Source organism: Rosa rugosa, chromosome 6, assembly GCF_958449725.1.
Source record: "Rosa rugosa chromosome 6, drRosRugo1.1, whole genome shotgun sequence".
Lineage (NCBI taxonomy): Eukaryota > Viridiplantae > Streptophyta > Magnoliopsida > Rosales > Rosaceae > Rosa > Rosa rugosa.
Genome location: NC_084825.1, coordinates 13,393,622 through 13,417,365, shown reverse-complemented (window position 1 = coordinate 13,417,365; position 23,744 = coordinate 13,393,622). Strand labels below are relative to the sequence as shown.

Genomic DNA, 23,744 nt, shown 5'->3' with positions numbered 1-23,744 from the left:
GTGTCAAAAGGGCGCATCACGGAGGTGTAAAGGGAGCGATACAGCGTACCCAACACCATTTGCCCAAGGCCAACGCAGATACCATTATAAAGAGCAGTGGCCAGAGGGTTCCAAGTACCAGTAGTTTTACCAGAAGAGGTACAGAAAACAAACTTACATAGCCAAAACTCAAGGACGGCAATCCCTCCGGTCTCGTTGTGCTGTTCGCGGTAGTGGTCTCGCCACGTCGGGTAGGATTTGCTATAGTGTCCTCGGTTGGTTTGGTCCATGTGCGTTGAGAACTCGATTTCATCAAATTGACCATGCTCACAAGGGGGCTAATAGATGGGCAATCCCGTGATAGTAAGGATGTCCAGCAGAGTTATTCTCATTTGTCCAAATCAAAAATTGAAGGTATTGCTGGAAGTGTTCCAGAAGCAAAGAGCGGCAGCTATCGGCGCAGGGTTGGTGTTTTTGGGAAGACGGAAGCACAGATCAATGGTTTGGGATATTCCCCCCGCTTCCCAACGAGCCAGATCTCTCACTCGGACCTCCTGATACCAAACTCTATCCTCGGGCGTGACGGTAGGCCAGTGACCCACTTTTCTCCTTGGCCCCCAACTGCTAAAATCACCAGGCATCCGTCGAAGAGCAGCGATGGGTCGACAGATTGGCATCATCTGGCAATGGGTCGCGAGGGGTGTGACTCAGGCTTGCTTGATTATCGCCTTCACCAACGCTCATCAAGCGATGTCTCTCCACACCAGTCTCGCGCTGGCATCGAATGCCCATATTGGTATGCCAGGTATGGGCGTCTTTTTCGTTGATCTCATCTGGTTCATCGATGGTCTTGTTTTTCTTGGGTTCCATTTCTGGATCTTTCGGGGATGGAAGGTGAAATTCAGAGAAGGGGAGAGACTGGAAACAAGATTTTGACTCCCTGATCTGGGTTTTTCTCTGGGAAAGCAAGATAGGAAGAAAGTGGGTCAAGAAGGGATGATACTGACATACTGTTGCTATTGATTGGGTGGAATAGGAGGCGTCCAAATTTAAACAAGAGATTTTGTAAGGGAAACGAAGCGGCCAAAAGGCATTTCGCAGCCAAAAGGACGCCTCGTTTCATCATTACACCGCTCTTCATTAATGACCTCGTTTTCACCAAAAAGACGTGGCGCTTCAAACCCCCTTCGATCAGTTACAAAGTTGCCACGGGCCTGATCTCGAGGCTTGGGGGGCAATGTTTGAGCCCAAAAAATATTTTTGGCCGGACCCATGGAGTGGCAGACAGTGTGGGCCGATGTAGCGGCCTATATAGGGAACAAGAAGCAGGCCCAACGAGGGAATCAGGGCGGAATCCCCGTGAAACCCCGCAGAGGCTCAGTGGAGTCCACTATAGGGAACCCACGTGGAATAATCATTATATTCTTCACCCACGTGGAAGTCAGAGAGTGCAGTACAGCTTTGCTCGAGGTGGAATAAAGGGAGAAAGCGTGCGATGAGGTCTGTACACTGTTGCAGAAGAACATGAATATAGCATCATGACTATACTAGTGCGCCATTAATGGGATGCGCTCACGGGGATAAGTTTAAATACCATATCCCAACAGCCCGCATCCAATGAGGAGTCAGCTTTACTTCTATTTTAAGTATATCCAGATCAATTAACAATTAACAGTTGGATCTGCCAAGATTCCAAAGTTAAAGCGTCTACAGGTTAGACGCATATGGTCCAGAATAGAATATTCTACACTTTCTGAGGACCAAGAATTCACAGAATAGCCTATATATGAGGCTAACAAGAAGAAACAAAGACGACCAATTCATCAACTAATCTTTATGATTATCCAAGCCTCTCCGGAGCAAACAACCTTTCTCCTTTTACAGGTAACCACACTCCAGTCCCAGTCTCCACGGGAGCCGACTGGTAGTGCCACCGAACCTTCTGTCAACTTACATCTGTCCTAGTTTCCTCAAGAGCCGACGGTAGTGCCGCGACCACAATGGTTACAAAACCAGCCAATCAAGGGAAATGCCCTCGCAGCGCAGCCAAGCTAAAGTCACGCTTTAGCAAGATATCAATACTTCCCGGTGATTTCGCTCTGCTCAATCTACAATATTGAGTATCGATTGTGTGAACAAGAAGAAACTTCAGCAAAGTCCTCACCACGAGGCACAAAGAATACCGCGACGAGGTTAGTGCTCTCCTTGTTTACAATCGCTCGACAGAAGTCAGGTCAAGGGACACCCCCGACGACTGCACCCGAATGGTGCTGGCACGCCCAAGCAAGAAAAGAGACTGTCGACCAGACACAACAAAACTGGAGCTGAACACGTAGAATGAGAGGATTGGAATATTTTATGCCTGTTGTAAAAAATTCAACCAACTTTGTTATTATTTCGACTTCGATCCATTTGGTCAACTAATTATACGCCTGTACTTCCCTAAGGGGAACTAAATCACAAGGAGATAAACTTTCTGAAACTTTAATATTAGTTAATATATCTCATACCCACAAGATATATCGGGAACTGTCAAATCGGGGAAAAAAAAATTGCGAATGAGTGGTTATGTGCATATTAGTTTTAGGTGGTGTTTAGGTTTATTGTTGACCTAATAGATCGAGAATCAAACAATGACGAAAATAACTAAAATTTTGACCACAATTATATCTTCTGATTATAATAACATCTAACGAACGATTTTGATATAGTTTATTTCCTCCAAATTGTTCCTCATTGAAGGTATAGTATTTGATACAACTAATAAACAAGTTAGACCACATTAGTATACATATAAGGGTTTTGTGCGATCTAATCAATCGAGATTGGAAATCAATAAATTTGACATTACCCATCTATTTATAGAGTATTCATCTATAAAAAAATTAATCATATCCGCCGTCCTTTCAACATCAAACAAAGCGGTCAACCCTCAGTATGCTTATACTTACCAAAGGGGAGCTGAACCATGAGAAGTTAAACTTCCCGAAATTTTTATATTAATCGATATAGCTCATACCCACGAGATTGTGAGAGCTGACAGATCGGAAAATGAAGTTACGAGTGAGCAGTTATGAGCATAGTAGTTTTATGTGGTGTTTAGGGTTTATGGTTGACCTACCAGATCAAGACCCAAACGACGATGAAAATAGCTGAAATTTTGACCATAACCATTTATTTTTATCATGATAACATCCTACGGTTGATTTTGATAAAGTCTATTTCCTACACATTATTGCTCATGGAATGTATACTTTTCATTATAACTAATAAACTAGTTATACCACATTAGTAGACATAAAAAAAATTTGTGCAATCCAAAAAATTGAAATTGGAAATCGATAAATTTGACATTACCCATCTATTTACAACGTATTGATAGGTATTGTGTAAAAAAAAATTAACCCAATCTGCCATCATTTCGACATGAAATAAACCGGTCAATTCTTCACAAGCTTCTACTTCCCTAAGGGGAGCCGACCCTTGAGAAGATAAAATTCACAAAAATTTTACATTATTTGATATGGCTCCTACCGAAGAGAGCGTGAGAGCTGACAGATAGGAAAAATAAGATATAAGTGAGCGGTTATGTGCATATTAGTTTTATGTGGTATTTAGGGTTTAGGGTTGACCAAGTAAATCGAGACCCAAACAACGACAAAAATAGATGAAATTTTGACCATAATCATTTATTTTTATCATGATAACATCCAAAGGTCGATTTTGATAAATTCTATTTCCCCCACCTTGTTGTTTATGGAAGGTATATTTTTTCATACAACTATTAAACAAGTTAGACTACTTTAGTATGCATATAAGGATTATGTGCGATCCAAAAAATAGAAACAAGGAATTGATAAAGTTGATATTACCCATCTATTTTTAGCATATTAATAGGTACTGTGCAAAAAAAATGAACCCAATCGGCTGTTATTTCAACATCAAACAAAGAGGTCAAACCGAAATTAGCTTTGTAACCTTCAGGTTGACCGATGTCTTATCCATCAAAAATTATGCTAATAGTTTCACAAGATATGTATTATTACTCGGTGGATACATCTAAATGGTTGAAAATAAAATTTATCAATTTCAATTTGGTTAGTATCCAAAAATTTGTAACGTGCCTAGTAGTGTTATATAACTTGTTCATTACATATAGAAAGAAGTAGTCTTCTCAAAAGCGCCAATGCGTTGGAAACTTAATTTGGAGAAACCGACCATTAGATGAGTGGATTACATTGTTTTATAGATGTGGTAAAAAATTTGGCAAATTTAATTATAGTTTCGACTATGATCTACTTGGTCAGCCGCAGTTAAATTTATAAAACAATATCTGTATATTAGATCCCTTTAAGGGAAACCACATCGAGACAGGTGAAACAAGGCAAACCAATCGTTGAATGAGACAAGTACAATATTCTATGCTTTTTTGTAAAAAATTTAGCCAATTTCATTGATGTTTTGACTTTGATCCATTCGGTCAAACCGAAGTTAGCTTTGTAACCACTAGGTTGACCGATACAAAATATCCACCAAATCACGCCAATAATTTCACTTGACGTGTGTAACCACTGCATAAAGTATGCATCACGATGAGTCCGTGGGTATTTTGGTGGAATTTTTTGGATGGTTGAGCAATTTTTTTTTAATTTATAAAGTTTTAAATTGCTAAAATTTATTTTTAATAAAAAGAAAATTAGTGGCTCGATCTGGGTCGTTAATCATTACCGCTCGATCTTAACCGTTAATTTTATTCTACATCTAAATTCAGATTGGTCTAGAAGGAACAAGTCCTGTCGACTCATTTCCAAACCGCGAAGCCGCGACGCTACTAGGCGGTATCTCCACCGTCCGACTGTTTGATGAGTTTTCCGGCAGCTTTAATCGGCGATTTGCAAGTTTCTCTCCAAGCTCTACATGATGGTATACTCGAAGTTGTCTTTAGGTTCCAATTTAAAGATTTGGTGTTTTTGGTGACTTCGGTTGGGTCGATCAATACTACCGCGGCCGAGATAGTCGAGGAATACTGCCATCGCTGGAAAGTTGCTGCTGGGATTTAGGTGGGATCGACGATCAACCACTGGGATTATATATGGTTTTTATTCTTGTTTAAGTGGCAGTTGCTCTTTACTTTGACCACATGGTTCCAAGGTTTTAAAGGGTTTTGATATGTACCCAAGCAACTTCTTTGTCTTGGAATAAATCACTTTCGCATTATTGGACATGTTCTTATAGCTCAGTTCATATTTTTGTGAAGCAGTAATCAGAGAAGATATGAAGAAGGTGAACTGTGCAATTAACTTTAAGTTAGATTTTTTTTTTTTTGGTTTTTTGTGCTTTTCTTTCTCAACTACCGGGAACAGGCTAAGCCTTTTCCCCTTACATTTTCTCTTACTGAATTGACAAGTGCTGCTCACGTGGCTGGGTTCTAACAACCCGAGCACTCCAAACTCGAAGCACGGAAGACGTTATCCTGAAACACTAAAATGGACCAAAATTAATCAATTTACCCCAGTAACAAATTTTTATTCCCACCAACCTAATTAAAAGGAAAATGACGATTTTTCCCTCATCCTAATTAATAAACTATAGCCACAGTCACTCTCTCATGTCTCAAATCTCTATCTTCTCTCTATCCTCTACGCCATCTCTGTCTCTCTCTGTCTCTCTCTCTCTGTCTCTCTGTCTCTCTGTCTCTCTGTCTCTCTGTCTCTCTCTCTCTCTCTCTCTCTCTCTCTCTCTCTCTCTCTCTCTCTCTCTCTCTCTCTCTCTCTCTCTCTCTCTCTCTCTCTCTCTCTCTCTCCTCCGCGCCATCGTCAAGGCTCGGTGCTCTCTCTCTCCAGTGCCGTCATCGAGGCTCAATCCAAGGCCTCTGAGCCTACCAACAAGCAACAGCAGCAGCCGAAGCCAGCAAAGGAGGTAGAAGAAGAAGGACAATACAAGCTTGCAACTCAGTGCCCAAAGCCAATGAGTGGACTGACGACATGCTCCAGACCGGAGACATAGTTGAGGAGTTCCATATCGACACCTCTGTCACTGTCAAGTCAATCACCATAACTTCTAATCACAGTAATACAACACATTTCAGGTTGGGGGTTTCTGAATTTGGAGTAAAACGCTGCGTTTTGGGACCAAAGAGTGTTCATCAATTGGGCTTGGGCCCTTGGTTGGTGCTTTCTATTTTCTTCTCCTCCTGTTTTCCTATGCACAAATTTGAGGGCAATAAACGTTTTTTTTATGGGGGTAATAAAACATTTATCAACATTTATTGGCCCCCTCCCCCCAATAAATGTTTATTGCCATCTAATAAAAGGTTTTGAATTGATGTAATCTCCTAATTTTCTTCCTCAATCAAAACTTTATTTGTCTAAATTTTAAGGAGATTAGTGATTCACATGCAATTTGCGTGTGTTTCTAGCCCTAATTAACTTGAAATTAGCGAATATTCAAACATTATTTCATAGTATTACTTTGCTTTCTTCATTTATAGGAAATTATGGTCAAAAGAGGAAAAAGATGAAAGAAATGGTGAATTTGAGAAAAAAAGTTAACTTCTGAATAAAGGACGAAAAATCAATTGGGTGGTTGATCATCGGGTCAATTAAGTCAACTTGGCCCAATAACAAGAAGTCCAAGGCCCAAGACCAAAGAAGCACACAAGTGAAAACCTAAGTCCATTTGTATTACATCTTTGTATTTAAATTTGAAATTCAAAGTGGATGTAATGACAATAATAATTAGTAGACCACACACCTCACATACATCACACATGTGGATGATATATTTATTTGTGTTCACACTAGGCACACACTCACTTACATTTTTTGTCACGCCCCGATTTTTAAACACACTTCAAAATCAATATATATAATCCCATAATTATACATGCGTGATAATTCCACCATCAATACAAAATACCTGGAAATTTTTTTCCTTTTAAAGCAAGTACATACTGATGCCCTGAACTCACAAAGTCAATATATACATGCTCTGCAGAGTTATATATAACACTAGTTATGAATTAAAATGCCACAACAATATAATAAGTAAATACTCCTTAGAGCTTACTACAAGCGGAAGTCTTAATCATGGTAAAGTCACAAAATTGACTTCCTACCGTTAAGCTGCTAGCACGCTACCTCAGTTTCAGCCACTATTACCCTGACCTGCAGGATTATCCCCTACACCATTAAATAGTGCATCGGCTTGCCACATAATAAATCCGGTAAGCTTATGAAAGCTTGTATGAGTAAACTCAAATACATCAACCCAAGCAACTCACACGAATCACCAGGAAACCCACACGTTCCAATTAAGGAAACAACTCACACAAATCACGGAAAAAACCCACATGTTCCAATTAAGGAAACAACTCATACAAATCACGGAAAAAACCCTCATGTTCCAATTAAGGAAACAACTCCCGTCCATCATGGACAGTAAAAGAAATAATATACTCAAGACTCTCTTTTAAAAACTCGTACTCATGAGTCATAAGTAACCTCGCTGTTACTCCCATGAGATACTACGACGGACATATTAGAGCTCTAACTGATCGTAACTATACCCCGGCCAAGGGCATGGTCCCAATAACCCACCCTCGATCACATTTCGTGATCCACCATCCTCAACTCTTAAGTTTTTGGATCCACGGTATAAATACCAAAACATTTAAGGGAGTCGCACTGGACCCAAAATGTTATACAATCCCGATCACAATTCGTGATCTCTTGGTACAAATACCAAAACATTAAGCAAGTCACGATGGACCCAAAATGTTACCCGAATCCAGAATAAAAGATTCTCCGTAATTGATCCCTATCAGTTACTCTCGGTACAAGACACATTTAATAAGTCACCCGTGACCTAAAAATATTCTACGATACACAACACTTTTCAAAACAATAGAAGTCAACCATTTCCACAATATATAGTTTCCCGAAAAGTAAACCCGAAAACAATAAAATAAAACCTGTCATAGATATTGCTTTCAACTCAACAAAACCATCTACACATATATATTTCACGTAAATAAATACACACACACACACACAATCATTCACTCAGGTTGTGCTACTAATACCAACTATAGTTTGCAGTTAATTCTCAACACGATAAGGTAAACCCGTTCGTAAATGTACATTGTGAGACTACTCACTTCTAAATCCTGCTGCGTCTTTTATATAGAATAGTGTAATCACAACCTCAAAAATCCGTCCAAGAATACTCATCATACCTAATCATATACAGTTTCAACTTAGTACACAATTCACAACCGATTAAATTTCGAAACCCCCGTTTTGAACTAAAATCCCCATAAGTAACGAGAATCAAGGTAAAAATTTATCCAAGACCACCCCAAAGTCACCGGAACACTTCTACAATCGCTCTGTCAAAACCACAAGTCGATCGGACAATCGAATCCACACGAACTGTAAAAATCATAACATATTCATACAATCTCCAAAATTTGCGAATTATATATCGAAACACTTGTATCGACGAGTAGATGATATATAAAATTAGAAACTACTCTTGACATGGCCGGAACATAGCCAAAGCACTGCCACAGGCGATGGTACCGCCGCCAGGTCAAACTCAAAATCACAACAATCAAGCCATCCAGAAATGTTCAACAAGAAGAGTTGAGCAACTTTCATACCTGGAGCTAAGCCTAGATCGTCCTAGATCAAGCTTGCAAGATCCATCAATCTCTGTCGTCTGATCAAGCTCCAGATTCGCTGTGGATCGCTGATCTTCAAACCTTGATTTTTCACTCCACACACAAAATCGTCCTTCAAGGCGGGTATGGAGATGATCAAGAGGAGGAGGAGATTCCAAAACCGATAAGGATCAGCCGAGGAGTCGTCGGAATCTGGAAGAACCGGTCGGATCTCGAATGTCTTGGCTTTGGGCGCTCCTATCTCCACTTTCCGGTGAACCACCGAGCAAACCACCACCACAGGGCGACGCACGAGGCTGGTCTGAGTCGGTCTTGGCTTGTCCCTTGGCTGGAGGTGGCCGGCGGAGAAAGAACGAGTCGGTCAGGTAGTCGGTTTTGCGCGCTTGTCTGGGTTGCGCGCAGGAGAGAGAATGGAGAGAAATTGGGGGAGGAAAATGGAAAAAAGAAAGAAAAGGAAATTCTGGGATTTATGAAAAAATAGGGAATTTTCTCATAATAATAGAAATTTCTCATTTGAACTCCGATTTTCGCATGCCGCATGTCCACGAATTAGCACAGGGACAATTCTAAAAAGATGATCTACTGTGATGTGATTTCCTTTCAATCTTTCATGGCAGTGAGGAGATTAATTTGCGAGGAAGGTTTGCGAGGAAGTTCTTATGTTCGATAGCATCAATTTTGGGGTTTCTAAGCTCACAAGCTAAAAGGTCGAAAAAGGTCTTGATTTCAGTTTTGATTGATTTCGTTTTGCCTTCTTTTCTAGAGGGTCTTTTTCTTCTTCTTCTTCTGAATTCGATTTTTCTCAAGTTTGGATCTTTTGGGTCTTGCTCTACCTTTCGTGTAACCAAGATCTATCTTTGTGTCTATTTCGATAATTGATTTTGATTGTCTTCAATTTGTGGGTCTGGATTGGTTGTATTGCTATTGGTTTCAACATGATTTAAAATCTAGAGCAATCTCTTTTGGTTTTGCTGTCTTTCCTTTTTAAAATACAGAGATCAAATTATGAGATTTGTCCCTGTTCTTTCCTCTGTTTTCTCGTTCTGTGTCTATATTGAGAATTGGTTTTGGTCATTGTTGGTGTAGCTTCTTACTTCTCTTCGAGGCCTGAATTTGAGTTCTGATTTCGATTAAGTTGGTGGTCATGTTGTTGAATTTCAGGAAACAAGCCTTCTGTCCAAGCTCATTAAGGCTATATGTAGTTCGAATCACTGCTGGAAGAGTAGAAATGAAGCTGCTGCCTGCTGGAGTGCTGGATTAATTAAGGAGCTGCAGCCTAGATGTGTCTATTTGCAGTTTTAATCAATTGCAGCCTTGCTGGGATTTATGTTTACTTTTATCATTCTACCATGTTTGGAATTGGAACTTGTTTATTTGGGAGTTGGGATTGTTTGTTTATGAACTTGTTTATTTGGAACTTGGAAGATTTGAAACTTGCTGGGATTTGTTGATTTTTTCTGTTTGAAACTTGCTGGAATAAGTTGATTTGTTCTGTTGGAATTTGAAACTTGTTCAGCAGGTGGATTTATTCATTTGGTTTGCCTTGAATTGTGATGAAAATGTGAAGTTGTTAACACACATTTTGTTAATTTTTTTTTCTTTCAGTTAATATGCTTTTTGGGCCCGAAAGCCCGGAAAACCCGGCCCGGGCCCAACTCGGTCCCTGAAATAAAAAATTATTAATTGGGCCCGACCCGCAAAAAAAAAAAAAACAACCCGGGCCTATCAAATTTTACACGGGCCCGCCCCGATCCCAGCCCTACTTAAACAAATGGATCTTGAGGTCATATGATTTTTTTTTTTTTTGATAATTAAATGAATTATGTTTACTTCTTTTTTTTTTTTTTAGTTAATTGGTTATTGTATCTTTTGGACCATGAATTTTGTCCATCTTCAGTCCCAAATCTCGTTTACTTGTAACAACATTTTAGTTCACTTGCTTTAATGGGAGGCAATAGATGTCTATTGGGGGCAATGAACATTTCCACGACATGTGAGATTTCCGACGACCTCGTTGGGGATCTCCGGCGAGGTTTTCAGAAAAGTCATGTGGGCGGCGGCAAGTGACCGGAATCCGGCGACCAGTGATCGGATTTTGGCCAAAGTTGGCCTGATTCCGGCGGCCCGTGACGGAGCTCCGACGAAGTCTCTTATAGTTTCTCTCTCTTCCATTTTCTCTCTCTTTCTCTACGTAACAAAGAGGTAAGGGTAAAATGGTTTTAAAGAAAAAAAAAAAAACTTAATTGGGTATTAAGGAAGGCTTCCTTAGAGTGTTTTGAGTAAGGGGGAATTAAAAAAACTTAATAAGGTAAGTGAGAAAAAAATCTCTAGAAATGAGGTAAATGGATAAAAACCCTTTATTTTATTCAAATGGTATTTATGAGTCCTGATCAGATGGGTGTTTTTTTTTTTTTTAAATTTAAGAGGGCGTCAATCTATTAAATGTAAATGATGGTAAAAAAAAAAACTACTCAACATAAAAGAAAACCCTAAAATAAAAAACTCTAAAGCAATCTAACATAATATAAACCCAGAGTGAATTTTCAAGTAATCAAGTAACCTAACGCAACCAAGGAGGCTTCGAATGCAATCAAAAACCTACCTCAGTATTATTCATACTTCTAAAAAAGCACCCTACACAGGGATTTCCTCGGGCTCAAAAAAAAGATAAAAAATAAAAATAAAAATTATAGGCCCAAAAGACCAAGAAATTGCGGACTATGGAAAAGTCTGAAATAAACTAGGAGCCCAAACCCTAACTGCAAGCCCACCAACACCAAGCCCATTATCTGGATCCAACCCCTGATTCACTTCACCCAGATGGGTTGCTAACTAGTTGTGTACGCAGATGGGTTGAAGTTATATTAGCTTGACCCCTTTATTTACTTTGGCACTACTCCCAATATAATAGAATCAAATGTATTACTGCACAAACTAATGTTTTTCAAGTTCAGCACTATAAGGAGTATGATCAATATAGGAAGTGTATCCACAGGCTGCTGCGTTATATTACCATGCATGACCTATTTCACATCAAAACATACCCTGGCTCACAGCAAAAATCAGCTTCTTAAGTAGCAGCCTTTTTAATTGAAGGAGGCCATGCCAATCTCTTATGGCTAGAGCCGTCCAGCTCACCTTCATCCTCTGCTTCTTGATGCTTGATATCTGGCCTTCTTGAGCTTTTGATAGCCAAGTCATCAAAGCTTGGTTCAGTTTTTCAGGGAGGTGGAGTTACACAATCAGAAACCCCTGGTACTCTTCTGGAATCCTTGGCTGGTGTGATTGGAGAAGCGGTATCAGACTGTCCTACTCTGAGATGTTGGAGTGTTGCAAACGATTCCCTTATAGCAGACATTGCTTCGAAAAACCGGGTGCATGATGCTAAGGCAACAGGAATTGGACGAAGCATTTCCTGCATCAGTTGAAGAAATGAAGAGCCGTGATGAAATGCTTAAAGACTTCCTCGACCGGAATGTAAAGGACACATTCACATTTGGTCTAAAAACATTATACAAATATTCTCGAAGCTTATAATTTATAATAATAACCAAAAAAAAAAAAAAAAGTTATGCTTTACTCAATCTGGATGAATAGAAACAAATGAAATGTTTCTACAAACATACCCCCCATACTGAAGGAGGCTCCTTAAACGTCTGGCTCCACTGAAAATCGGCAACTGATGCTGTTAATGCTCCATAATCACTAGCAGCCTTCATCAGTAATTCAGAGAATTGTTTCTGCATAAACCAAGCAAATATGCCGCAAGAAGCATTAAGAAAAGTCTTATTCAACATATGATTCTACGATTAATATTTCCCAAAAGCTAAAAAATATTGTTCACATATTTCATGACTATTATGACATCAATTATATCAAACAGATATTTGATAGACCACGTGGGGTATGAGTACCCTCCAGATCAATCTTTTGTCGCAAATACACAGTATATATTTAAGAACTAAATAAAATTAATTGCAACTATAATATATATCCAGAAAATCACAATCCTAAAACAAATTGAATTAACAAAAAAAAATGCAATCACTGACTTGATTGGTTGAGAGAGGCTTGCGTATGCAACGCAATGTCCTAAGACAGAATTTCGTCCCCACACAGGTGCTGTGGTTGATCGTAGACAACTGCCCTATAGGATACAACTCTCGTTCCAAGGCGTGGCACCGTTGCCTTGAAACCTAACGAACTTCACTTGTGTTTCTCTCGAGTGTTTATGAGAAGAGATGTCAGAAGCGATTTTTCTTGTTCTACAAATGAACCTTCATGCCTCTTTTATAAAGAGCGGACAAGAAGAAGAAGACGTAATTTGAACAGTTACAACTGTTTTGGGATCAGTTTTTCCAAAAAACTGTTTTTGGATCAGATTTTCCAAAAAATTTGTCTTTATCCGAATTTATAAAAAGAAATGGTTTTATTGAAATTTTAATTTCGGCCGAAGGCCCTCTTTGATATATTCATATATTTCCAATATTTCCATTTCAAAGGTCTTGTTACCCATTCAATGGGCCTCCACCTTCACTTTGTCTATTTAATATGTTTCTTGTGGAAACATATATAAAGAGCTCAAAGTATGGCCTTATCTCCGATGTGGGATAAGGGAGCACTAGCTATTCCAATAGCCTATTCCAATCGGTTCTAACAATATTTTGATGAAAATATCCTGTAAAGAAGGATTTTGGACAAAGGTTGTTAAGACTGAACCAAATAAATAAGTTGATCCTGTATAATAGCAGTGAAGGATGCAAAATACAAGCATACAAACACAAATTTGCAGTTCGAATAAAGATAAAAATTTTACTCAAACATAAGAGATAAGCAATTTACCTGATACTCTGCTTCCACTGGAATGCAATCTAGTGAATATGGTTGTTGGAGACGAGCAATGATACGATCCTGTCAGAACATAGAAACAAATAGGGTATAACTGAGATAGACACAGCTGAAGTCAACTACTAATGTCAAAAACACAAAACAGCATATGCTGGTGGAATGAAAGAGGAAGCTCAAGGAAGTATAGACGATGTAAATTTGATATTGTATGTCCATCGTCACTTAACTTCCAGACAACAAGTTAACCAAACATAATATCACCATCCCAAACATTCTTTGATAGCATAATCTTGGAAGGACAGGCATCAATCGCTTCAGAACAGAGGTTATCGTCCTTTCAGATTTCACATGTTGCTCAAGGGTAAACATTTGAAACTTTGAGAGTTCAAAATTCCGTTTTAATATCATACATTAAATATGCTGATATCAACCAAATGGCTGAGATGTTTATTTTTCATTGCATGACCTTTCTACACTAAAAGTGAATGCGTATTTGATGCACATATAAAGCTGATATGCTTCAGCATATTACTAAGACATTGAAATAGTTTGTCCTGTAAATTTTCCCATACATCTATTAACGAAACCACAATGCACTACAATATGCAAACAGTACCTAATGTTAAACCATAATATTAGACAAAGACAAGTCAATTCAATTCGATAGTACCTCAGACGGACTATAGAAATTTCTGGTGCATATTAAGCCACAGATTTACCCAACTTTTTTCTTAGCAGCACTGGACTGCAACAAGTGGATGTAATAGATTTTGTATCAAAATCAGAAATATAGAACATCGAGCATCAGCATTTTCAGAGACACGTGGAAACCCAACATACAGCAGAAGAACCACAAAATGCAAAAACTCTACCTTGTTCTGAATGACATCTTTTAATATCGTAGTAATCCTTGATAGAGTTTCACACTTCTTTTCCATTTCGCTCACATTTGTCAAATGTGATACATTTTTATCATCCTAAAGATAACACAACACAATGTCAGTTCAACGGATCAAAAAACAAAACACAGATCAGAAACTCTTTTGTAACATGATTAACACTTATATATACATAGCGAATCCTAAACAGCGCAGAAAAGAGATTCGAATAGCTCACTTTCCTCCCTTGAAGTTCAACTTGCAGATCTGCTATTTTCCTTTGCACACTGGTAAGTTCCCTCAGAACCCTTATCAAGTCATCACCTTTCTCACCAGTACTACTTGACCAGTTCTGAAGCTCGTCCTGCATCAAAACAATGACAGATCCTAATTGACTTTCCAAGCACTAATCATCCACATTACAATTAACCAAACAATCAACACAATTAACCACTACCACCCTGACCTCTTGGTCAGAGCATTGTTCTTTTTTCAATGAGGTGTTCAAAATTAAGCTCAGAAATGTGGAAATGTAAGGGTAACAGATCAAATTGAGTTCATAATTGAAATGGGTGGAGTTAATTCTGACCAAAAGTGAGCAAAGAAGTAAAATTGGACATGGTAGACAGTAAATGTTGGGGTTTTTACCAGAGTCGGAGCAGCAGCGACTGAGAAACCAAGATCCGAAGCAATAGAGAGAGCATCGGACATGCCTCCGATGCGCCTCAGAGGCTTCTTCCCCACCCAGGTACTATCAGTCCCCATCAACACTAGTTACAGAGCCCCGCGCTTTGCGCTGTGGCTAGTATGACTGCATTCAAGTCGTATAACATTTATCAATTGCTTTCTTTTTAACTGAATTAACAACTAACAGAAATCGAATGAATTTAACAGTTTCATAACAAGAAGGATCCAAATATCCAAACTAATTTAAAATAAAATAGGGAAAAAAAAAAACCAAAATCAGAAAGGAATATTCATAGATAAGTTCTAGATTACTGACTCTATCTTCTCATTCACAACCTTAATATCAACGTTAGCCAAGTTGGTCCCAAGGTAAAGTGAATACAAATAGGAGATGATCGGCCAATATAAAATTCCACTTACCACGATTACGAATAGAAGATAATAATCAGCTAATAAGAAATCCTAACCACTACAAGAGATTACAACTCTGGTATTACATTTCTGGTGTTAGCAGTCATATCAGTATACCTATAAACACATCAAGTACACATTAATGCTCACATCTTTGAAGACAGAAATAATAAAGACATTTTGGGAAAACACCTTCGGTGGCTTAAATTTGAACAAAGCATCATTATCAATTTGGCTTGTAGACTGAACCCAGCAACTGAACCCAGCAACATAAATCAACTGAAGAAACAAATTGTAAGTAAACAACTGAACCCAGAAGAAACAAAAGAAGAAACAAGGACACAAAAGAAGAAACAAATTGTAAGTAAACAACTGTACCCAGCAACATAAATCACCAAAAATTCCAATATACAAAAGAAAAAAGAAAATGATGCTGGAGTAATCCAGATATGACTATGAACACAATTCCTAACTCCTAGGTAAAGTCTTCCGTATAAGGACAATTGACAGATAAATAATAGATTAAAATACAAATTAAGGCCTAATAACAAACATAAACTGAAGATTTTGCTCCCGGAATTGTTCAAGAAAGTGGATATTCAGGATGCAACAACAAAGAAGTTGAAGACACCCTGCTTCCCGAGTAAATTCTCAGCAAAGTCTCTTGGTCTCATTGAAGCCCCTGGAAGCATTCTAGTGCCAAAGGAGCTGGTGATGGAAGTAAAAATGGAACCAAAAAAGAAGAGAAGAAGGCCACTGGGTTCGAAAAATAAAAATCCATCCAAATCAAAAAAGATTGCTGCAGTACAGGTGACCTGTTTTGAGTACCTCACCAAGCTCCTAGCCCTAGTGTGAAGGGCAAGGAGAAAATTTAAATTGAGTTTTGTGTTATGACTTAGCCTATTTGCTATGCTATTGTGTAGTTTATAGGCTTACTTGAAATAAATGAGCATTGATTTGTACTAGTGAGTGGTGCTAGCGTATCGCTCGTCTTACTTGTCATAGGTGCAGTGACTGATATGTATTCGTGCTGTTCTAGCCTAAAATAAATGAAAACCCTATTTGTTGATTCAAAAAAAAAAAAAATGTATAACTAATTTAATTATCATATCATTCCCAAAATGAAAATTGCAAACGCTAAGTTCAATAGCATAGTTGACTATGTTGCCAAATGCTAGGAAACCAGAACTACAAATAACTCTGAATTAAGCTTCTGGGTTATCTTCTCCTATTACTTTTCACCAATTTCATCAGAGGCTCAACATCTAAAACCCTACATTCTGAGAAAGAGTTCAAAAAAAAAAAAAAACAATCATAAAAGTAAATTCTGGGTTTAGGGTATCTTACGAAAATGAATTGAAAATGGAGAGGGACTTACCAGAGAAGCAAATTAAGAAGCAGAAGCGTATAGAGAGATCCAGAAATAAATGTCGTCTTATGTGTTATTGTGTTTGCCGGATTTGATTGTATTGAGAGAGAGAGAGAGAGAGAGAGAGAGAGAGAGAGAGAGAGAGAGAGATTGATTGAAGAAGATTTGGCCAAAAATCTCAGGCCTGGAATTCATTTCTATGGTTCCATACTTTCATACAATCTAAATCATAACTAGCGAAGCAATAAGCTACACTATTAGTTGACTGAGGAGCATGTTAAACCAAAATAAGTTTCATCCAAAATATAGAAATAAAGTAATTTCTTAGTTAATGTTTTACCTAAGTTTGGATTTCGATACACAGATTGACAGATAGTTACATATATTATCGTAAACTATATAAAAAAAAAAAGTTATACAATGAAGACTAGAAATTTTTCCATGCTACGGTAACACCACCTCATTTATGTGACCTCCCTATAATAGAACGACACGTGGAAACCTAAATGATTAGTCATCTAACGTTTATGTTTTTTGCCGTCTATTGTTTTTCTTTGTCGTCTACATATGTCCTCCTCCTTTCATAGTTCCATAGCGTGCCTATCAACGAAGTCTGCAAGTCTACCCAGCAAAGCTGTTATATTTTCTTATCTAATTAATTGATGGTTGATATATTTGTAGAAACCCATGATCGGCACATCTATCATCTTTTACTTGAAAATCAAACTAATTCTTCCGTACAAACAAGGGAGAACTCTCTAGCCTCATAAGCAACTAACTGGGGTAAAACACTGACCCGACCTGCCGGGAATTAAAACCCGCCTTTGGTGGATTTAAAATTTGTGTTGAAGATCTATCTTCTACTACAATTTCAAATATTTTACACCTTGATGCAGACCCATTTGTGGACTTTTGGATCGACAATTGATAGCAAGGTAGTCTTCATGGAGAGCAAAAGAATCGAAGCAAAAGGTTTATGAAATAAAGACCAGTTATAGAGAAAAGAACAGTAGAATTACTTGTTGGAAATAGAAAAGCTTGGTGTTTCAGTCCTTGAAGATTTGCATTAACAGAGACAGATATAGAAGAAAACGGTGCTGTAAGACAGCAAAAACGATTTAGATATCTAAACAGTTAAGGATCCACGTGTCATTGTTTTATAGGGGCGTCACACAAATGAAGTGGTGTGACTGTAGTATGAAAAATTTTCTCCAAGAGAAGACGATATAAAATTAAGACTTGTAAACCTTCAATAACGGAAACAAATGGCAACTTCAATAGTTTCCCTAAATTTTAATTTTTCTCAATTTTAGGAAAAAATAAGTCTTTTTTTGCTCCAACAAATTCCATGTATCCATATTTTAAGAGTAAGGATGAAAGAAAAAACCAAATTTCCTAAATTTACAGCAATCGCTAAAATTATAGCGATAACAAAATTTTAAAAACTTCACGTTCTCCAGTCTCCACTCTCCCAACGGCTGAAACAAGGCTTCCGTTTAGTTGGAGAAGACTGAATCCCAACCCAGAAAGAAGACGGTAGGGCAGGTGAGCCACCTCCTTCACCTCTATTCATTTTGATCACTCTAATTCTCTATTTGTTTTCGTCTTTTCCGACCTCACTTGTTTTGATTGATCAGAGAATATTGAATTTTTGGATTCTTGATTGTCGTTTAATGGTTGTTTCGATGTAAAATATTTGGGTATGTGTATTTGTTCAAGAGTTACAATTTGTTTGGATGCTCCCCTTACTTTAGGGATTTAGGAATTAGGGTTTTGGAAGGATTAGTATGTTCAAAGATTAGTGCTAGGAGAATTAGTTGTTGAAAGCACCAATCTTCAGGAGCATTAGGCATTAGTGATTGGAAGAATATCCATACTTAAATTTTCCATAATATACGAAGAGTCAGAATGTTCATGTATGATTAATTTTCATAGTTTGACTTGTACTTCTTCAAAAATTTTGTTTCTTCCCTTCTTGCTCTATATATTCTACTTCTTATGTGCTTCATGAATTCAATTATCCTCTGAAATCCCATTAATTACATGACGAATAGCTCTAAATTATTTGCTTCCCAAAGTCATACAGATTGGTCAAGCATATACATCCACGCCTTAAAGTTCATTTGTTCCAAGTTATCTAGCTATAGCATTTTCTGGACAATATGCATGGTTCCAATAGCTTCATAACCCTTTTAGAACAGGGTATTTTCTAATTTAAGGGTGGCTTTTTATTTGGGCACCCTGCAATAACAATTAGTCAGTAGTAGCAGCTATCTAGCTAGTTTTAATTATTTTTAGGGGTTTCTACTTTCAATGGCAAGTGTCTTTTTCATCATTTGTTCAACTGGGACTGAACATTTATAACTCCCTGCATGCATTAACATTATATAGTTGACTTAAATATTTATTGGCATGCACCAAATTATATTTATATGATGTAACAATTTTGCCTCAGACATGAATGTACCTCATAGATTTGATCCGAAATGAGGGCCATCGCATGAGCAAAAGGGACTAGAGCCATTGTTATCAAAGTAATTTCTGTCTCTGACTCCATTCCCCACTATGTGACCTTTGAGATTTACAACTGGTTTGGTTCCATTTTGTATACCTACATACATCAGTAGTTCATACAGTAGTTATACTATCATCGATGATCGTACTTTTTCCAAGATGATAGAGATAGAGAGACAATTATATGTAGTGTTTGTTACCTGTGGCAACTTGTGTACAATTTATCTTATTTCTATTGAATTTAATTTATTTGTCTTAGCATTTTTTTGTAGATGGACTCGATGTCATTGAATTTCACTGAGCTCATCAACAGTGAAACAAACCGCAATGAACCTCCTCTGACATATGATTTCCCGTCGAGTCAATATCACACCAATGGTTCTACTTGTGCTCCTATACCATTTGAAGATTGCACTTATGAAGAGACACTTACTAATGAAGATTGCACTAATAAAGAGACAACTTGTGCACCTGGCAGCAAGAAAGCACAAAGACAAGCTAACTTCACGGTCGAAGAAGACAAACTTCTTATATCTGCATGGCTCAATGTTAGCATAGACCAAGTGAAAGGAGCTGATCAAAAGAAAAAACAATTTTGGAAAAGAATTACTAAATACTTTGAAGATAACAAGAAGTGGTCTGGTGAACGGAGTGAAAAGTCATTAACGAACCGTTGGTCAAAAATCAATACTACTGTGAGTAAGTTTTATGGGCATCATTCTCAAATTGAACACTTACAGAAAAGTGATTACACGGAACAAGATAAGGTAAGCAGCTAAACATAAACATAAGGACTTAATATCATTATTTTCAGTATCGTGTTTTTGACTTTAATAATGGATTGTTACCCTTGATGTTATTTCTAGAGCTGTGTGGTGCTGTGTTTGTCTGTTTGAGATCCCTTTTGTGTGTGGGACGTATGCAGTAGCAAAAGCAGCTTCCTTTACATAGGAATTATGACCCTCTCAATTATTAAAGCCTCTAGCCCTTTATTTTAATTTTTTATAATTAAGCTCATAACTATATATATTTGTGTGTGTGTGTGGTCATGCAATATTCTTTCATTTCAAGATAGATACCAGCAGCATATAATTTTAAATTCTCGCATGACAGATGAATTAGGATGGTTAAAAAGTTCTTTATCTAGAGGTTTGATTGGTGAGCCTACTTGCTCACATATATAATCGGCATGTATTTGAAATCAGAAGATGCATACCACTACCTTTTCTAATATGAGCATACTACTGAAGAGCAATTTTTTTTTTTGTCAGGTCCAGTTCTTATATATATATATATATTAAAGCATTGCGTGTGTGTATATATGTGTGTGTCTATATATATATATATATACACTTTCTATAAATTACTTATTGAATTCTGCATCAATGTATATCATTTTTATTGACTTTGTAGATAGTGGAGGCAAAAGAGATGTTCCAGAAAAAGGAAGGTCATACATTTGTACTTGACCATTGTTGGGCTATTATGAGGTTCCAGCAAAAATGGATGGACGAACATCAAAAAATCAATGCCAAGAGAAAGTTCAAGGCTCCTGATTCAATCAATTTAGAAGATGATGATGTAGAAGGCCCTGAACCTGCACCCTTGCAGAGGCCAATTGGGAGAAAGGCTGCAAAGGAAGTGATCAAAAAGGCAAAATCCAAAGAACAGGTTAGTGAAAATGAGACACCTTCGAAAAGTACTTCTAAGTTGGAAGAGTTTATGGCAAAAAAATTAGAAAGTGAACGCATAAGGGCGGAACAATTTAAGTTGCTACTTGATACTGAGCAAAAGCAAGTTGCTCTTAGAGAAAAGGAAATTGAAATTCAGCTTCGAAGTGAGGATGCTAAAATAATGGCCATGGATACTAGTGTCATGCCTCCAATTCAGGCAGAATACTTTATCGGTCTTCAGAAGGAAATCTTGGCAAAAAGAGCTAGCGGCGGTGGAAATCAAGTGTTTCTTTCTGAATGTACAATAAGATAAGATTAGCTTCAGTACAATTAGATCATAATAAAGAGGATTAAACAAACACTTAATGTAACCTTATTAAAGAATAGATTACTTCTTTTTTTTTGTGTGCAACAAACAGCTAAATTACATAGTCTAGTAGAAATTAAAGCTGAGATTTATCATCAGCATCATCCTCATTTCCAGTTGCTCAATGTTACTATCATTTCCAAAGGAAGACATGGCTGTAAGGATATGAGTAATAGCTTAAGGCATTCTAAAGAGGGTGAAACATACTCCAGTTTTCTTTATTTATACTTCAGAAAAGAAAATCAAGTCACAAATTGATTTAAGTAACACTTCAAAAATGCATCCTCCCAATCTGATTATTAATTAATGACCATCACAACTACTACAACTCTGGGAGTAGGACTAAATAGTTTTTAAGCTAAAATACCAGAGCATCATTCAAGAAGTACACAGAAAGTGAAATGATCTATTAAAGACATTCACTCCCTAAATGTCTTAAACCAGTTAATGGACCATTACGGGAATAATATTTCTCCCACTTTCTCTTTTAAAATCAGTTCTTTAGCCAAACAGCCCGCTTTACTTTGCAACTGCAGCCAAGAAAGACCCTAAGCTGGTCTATCACTTTCTCAATGCCACACAACCCTTTGCTCATCCCTCCTTGACACCAGAAATACTCTGTAAATGCACCTGCATACAAAACTTGGTCTATTTTTTAGGTACTTGGTTCCAACTCCTGATGACATGAACCTGGGCAGCTCTATCACTTCCTCAACACTACATCCGGCTCCACCATCCTCCTAGATACACATCCTGGCCCATCCCTCTAGATGCCACAGATGAGCTACTCTGTAGTCTTGACTAGGTTTAAAATGTGGTCTATTCTTGAGGTAAAAATCCCCATCAGTCAGTTACGCAAATTCCATCTAAACTATAAAAAGTCAAGTAAGCTCAAAAGGATCCTTTAGATAAAGGTTTCTGCAGTAACACACTGATCTGGTAAATGAATGATTTTTCTAGCTAGATTTCGAATCTAGAATTTGAGTCGCTCATATTATGCTTACGTGTTGTTTAGAATAATGCTAGATGGTTCACATTACGGCATGACTCTGCACAATAATAATTCCGAGTATATATCAATTAACATATCTAATGTGGCAGCTACTCAATTTTGGAAGAGTGTATTAGTACATTGCTGAATACTCTGACCATCTCCAGCATTATCCATCTTTAATTACTGTCAGTTAATTCCTACTATATAAAATTACAGTACTTGACCACCCTCAAAATTATCCACAGTTCCACACTGAAAAGCAGGCGGGTTGTGATAAGTTAATTCAGTTAAGAACTAGGATAACAACTGTTTCAACTGGCTTCATATACCAGATTTAATTGAAGAAATTTTGCAATTTCAAGAAAGGAAAATACAAACGTAGGAATATCAGAGTCAATGGGTATGGGGAAAAGAACAAGAACTTATAGCAGAAGCAATGCATGAAGTTTCAGAAGATTTCTACGGGCCACTAGCAGACTGAAACAATTTCATTTTGTGAAATTTTCTAGAATACATGTGTAGAGAGTGGTATTGAAACATACGAAATGTTAAAAAAAACTTGCAGCATGCATGGTCATTACTAATTAACATCATATGAGCGACTTGTGTCAAATTTCTGCCTCAAAAGAGAAAAAGATACAGATACTTTCACCAACTGCTAACTGTATCCACTAAGAGGAACAAAAAAAAAATTTAAAAAACCAACAAGCAAAAAAATGTACAATTTTTGGTTATCATCATACAGACTTGACCCATATAAACTATGTCTGCACATCTATAATATATTGCCCTACTATAAAAAAAGAGCACTAGCTTCCTTATATTTTCGAATGCTCAGAACCATCAGATCAAAAATATAAAATAAAAGTCTCAGAACGTGGAACCAAAGAAGAGAAATATTAATCAATGCCTACTGATAATGTCCAAATGAAACTCTAGCCAACAACTGGCAAGTTGTGGGAAAAGGAAAAGTGCTAAACTCATGCATAAGCAGAAAGAAAAGAGAAGAAAGGTTATGAACTTTACACAACAAGTATTAGAACAAAATTTTATCTCCAACTTTTTAGCTCTTGTTGAATAACAGCAAAACAGTGGTGTACAAACAAAATATAACTTTCTGAATATATTTCTATAAATTCTTAAAGTCCCTAGTCATTGAGCCTGAATTCAGTATTTCCAGCTCATATTTCCTTTCCTCTCTCCTTTCTTAAATTTTCTTGCATGGTTAAGAATTGAACATGATGGAGAATGTACAATCCGACAGTGGGAATTCTAAACTTGCATAATAGAATACAAGGTATACAATCCGACAGTGGGAATTCTAAACTTGCATAATAGAAT

The 23,744-nt window shown here is 37.4% G+C and overlaps 2 protein-coding genes across 2 annotated transcripts; one reads left to right on the top strand and one right to left on the bottom strand.

The window, feature by feature from the left end:
- Positions 1-11,394: 11,394 nt before the first annotated feature.
- On the bottom strand, positions 11,395-17,099 carry LOC133718152 (AUGMIN subunit 2-like). Its single transcript, XM_062144969.1, has 7 exons — positions 16,865-17,099; positions 15,037-15,199; positions 14,627-14,752; positions 14,383-14,487; positions 13,505-13,573; positions 12,289-12,402; positions 11,395-12,077 (listed from the first exon to the last, which is right to left on the bottom strand). Exons 2-7 carry the CDS (start codon positions 15,151-15,153, stop codon positions 11,883-11,885), a joined length of 726 nt encoding a protein of 241 aa, XP_062000953.1. The 5' UTR covers positions 15,154-15,199; positions 16,865-17,099; the 3' UTR covers positions 11,395-11,882.
- A 2,542-nt stretch (positions 17,100-19,641) lies between these two features.
- Positions 19,642-21,376, top strand: LOC133716252 (glutathione S-transferase T3-like). The gene is made up of 2 exons (XM_062142966.1): positions 19,642-20,136; positions 20,783-21,376. Exons 1-2 carry the CDS (start codon positions 19,642-19,644, stop codon positions 21,353-21,355), a joined length of 1,068 nt encoding a protein of 355 aa, XP_061998950.1. The 3' UTR covers positions 21,356-21,376.
- The last annotated feature ends 2,368 nt before the right edge of the window (positions 21,377-23,744 follow it).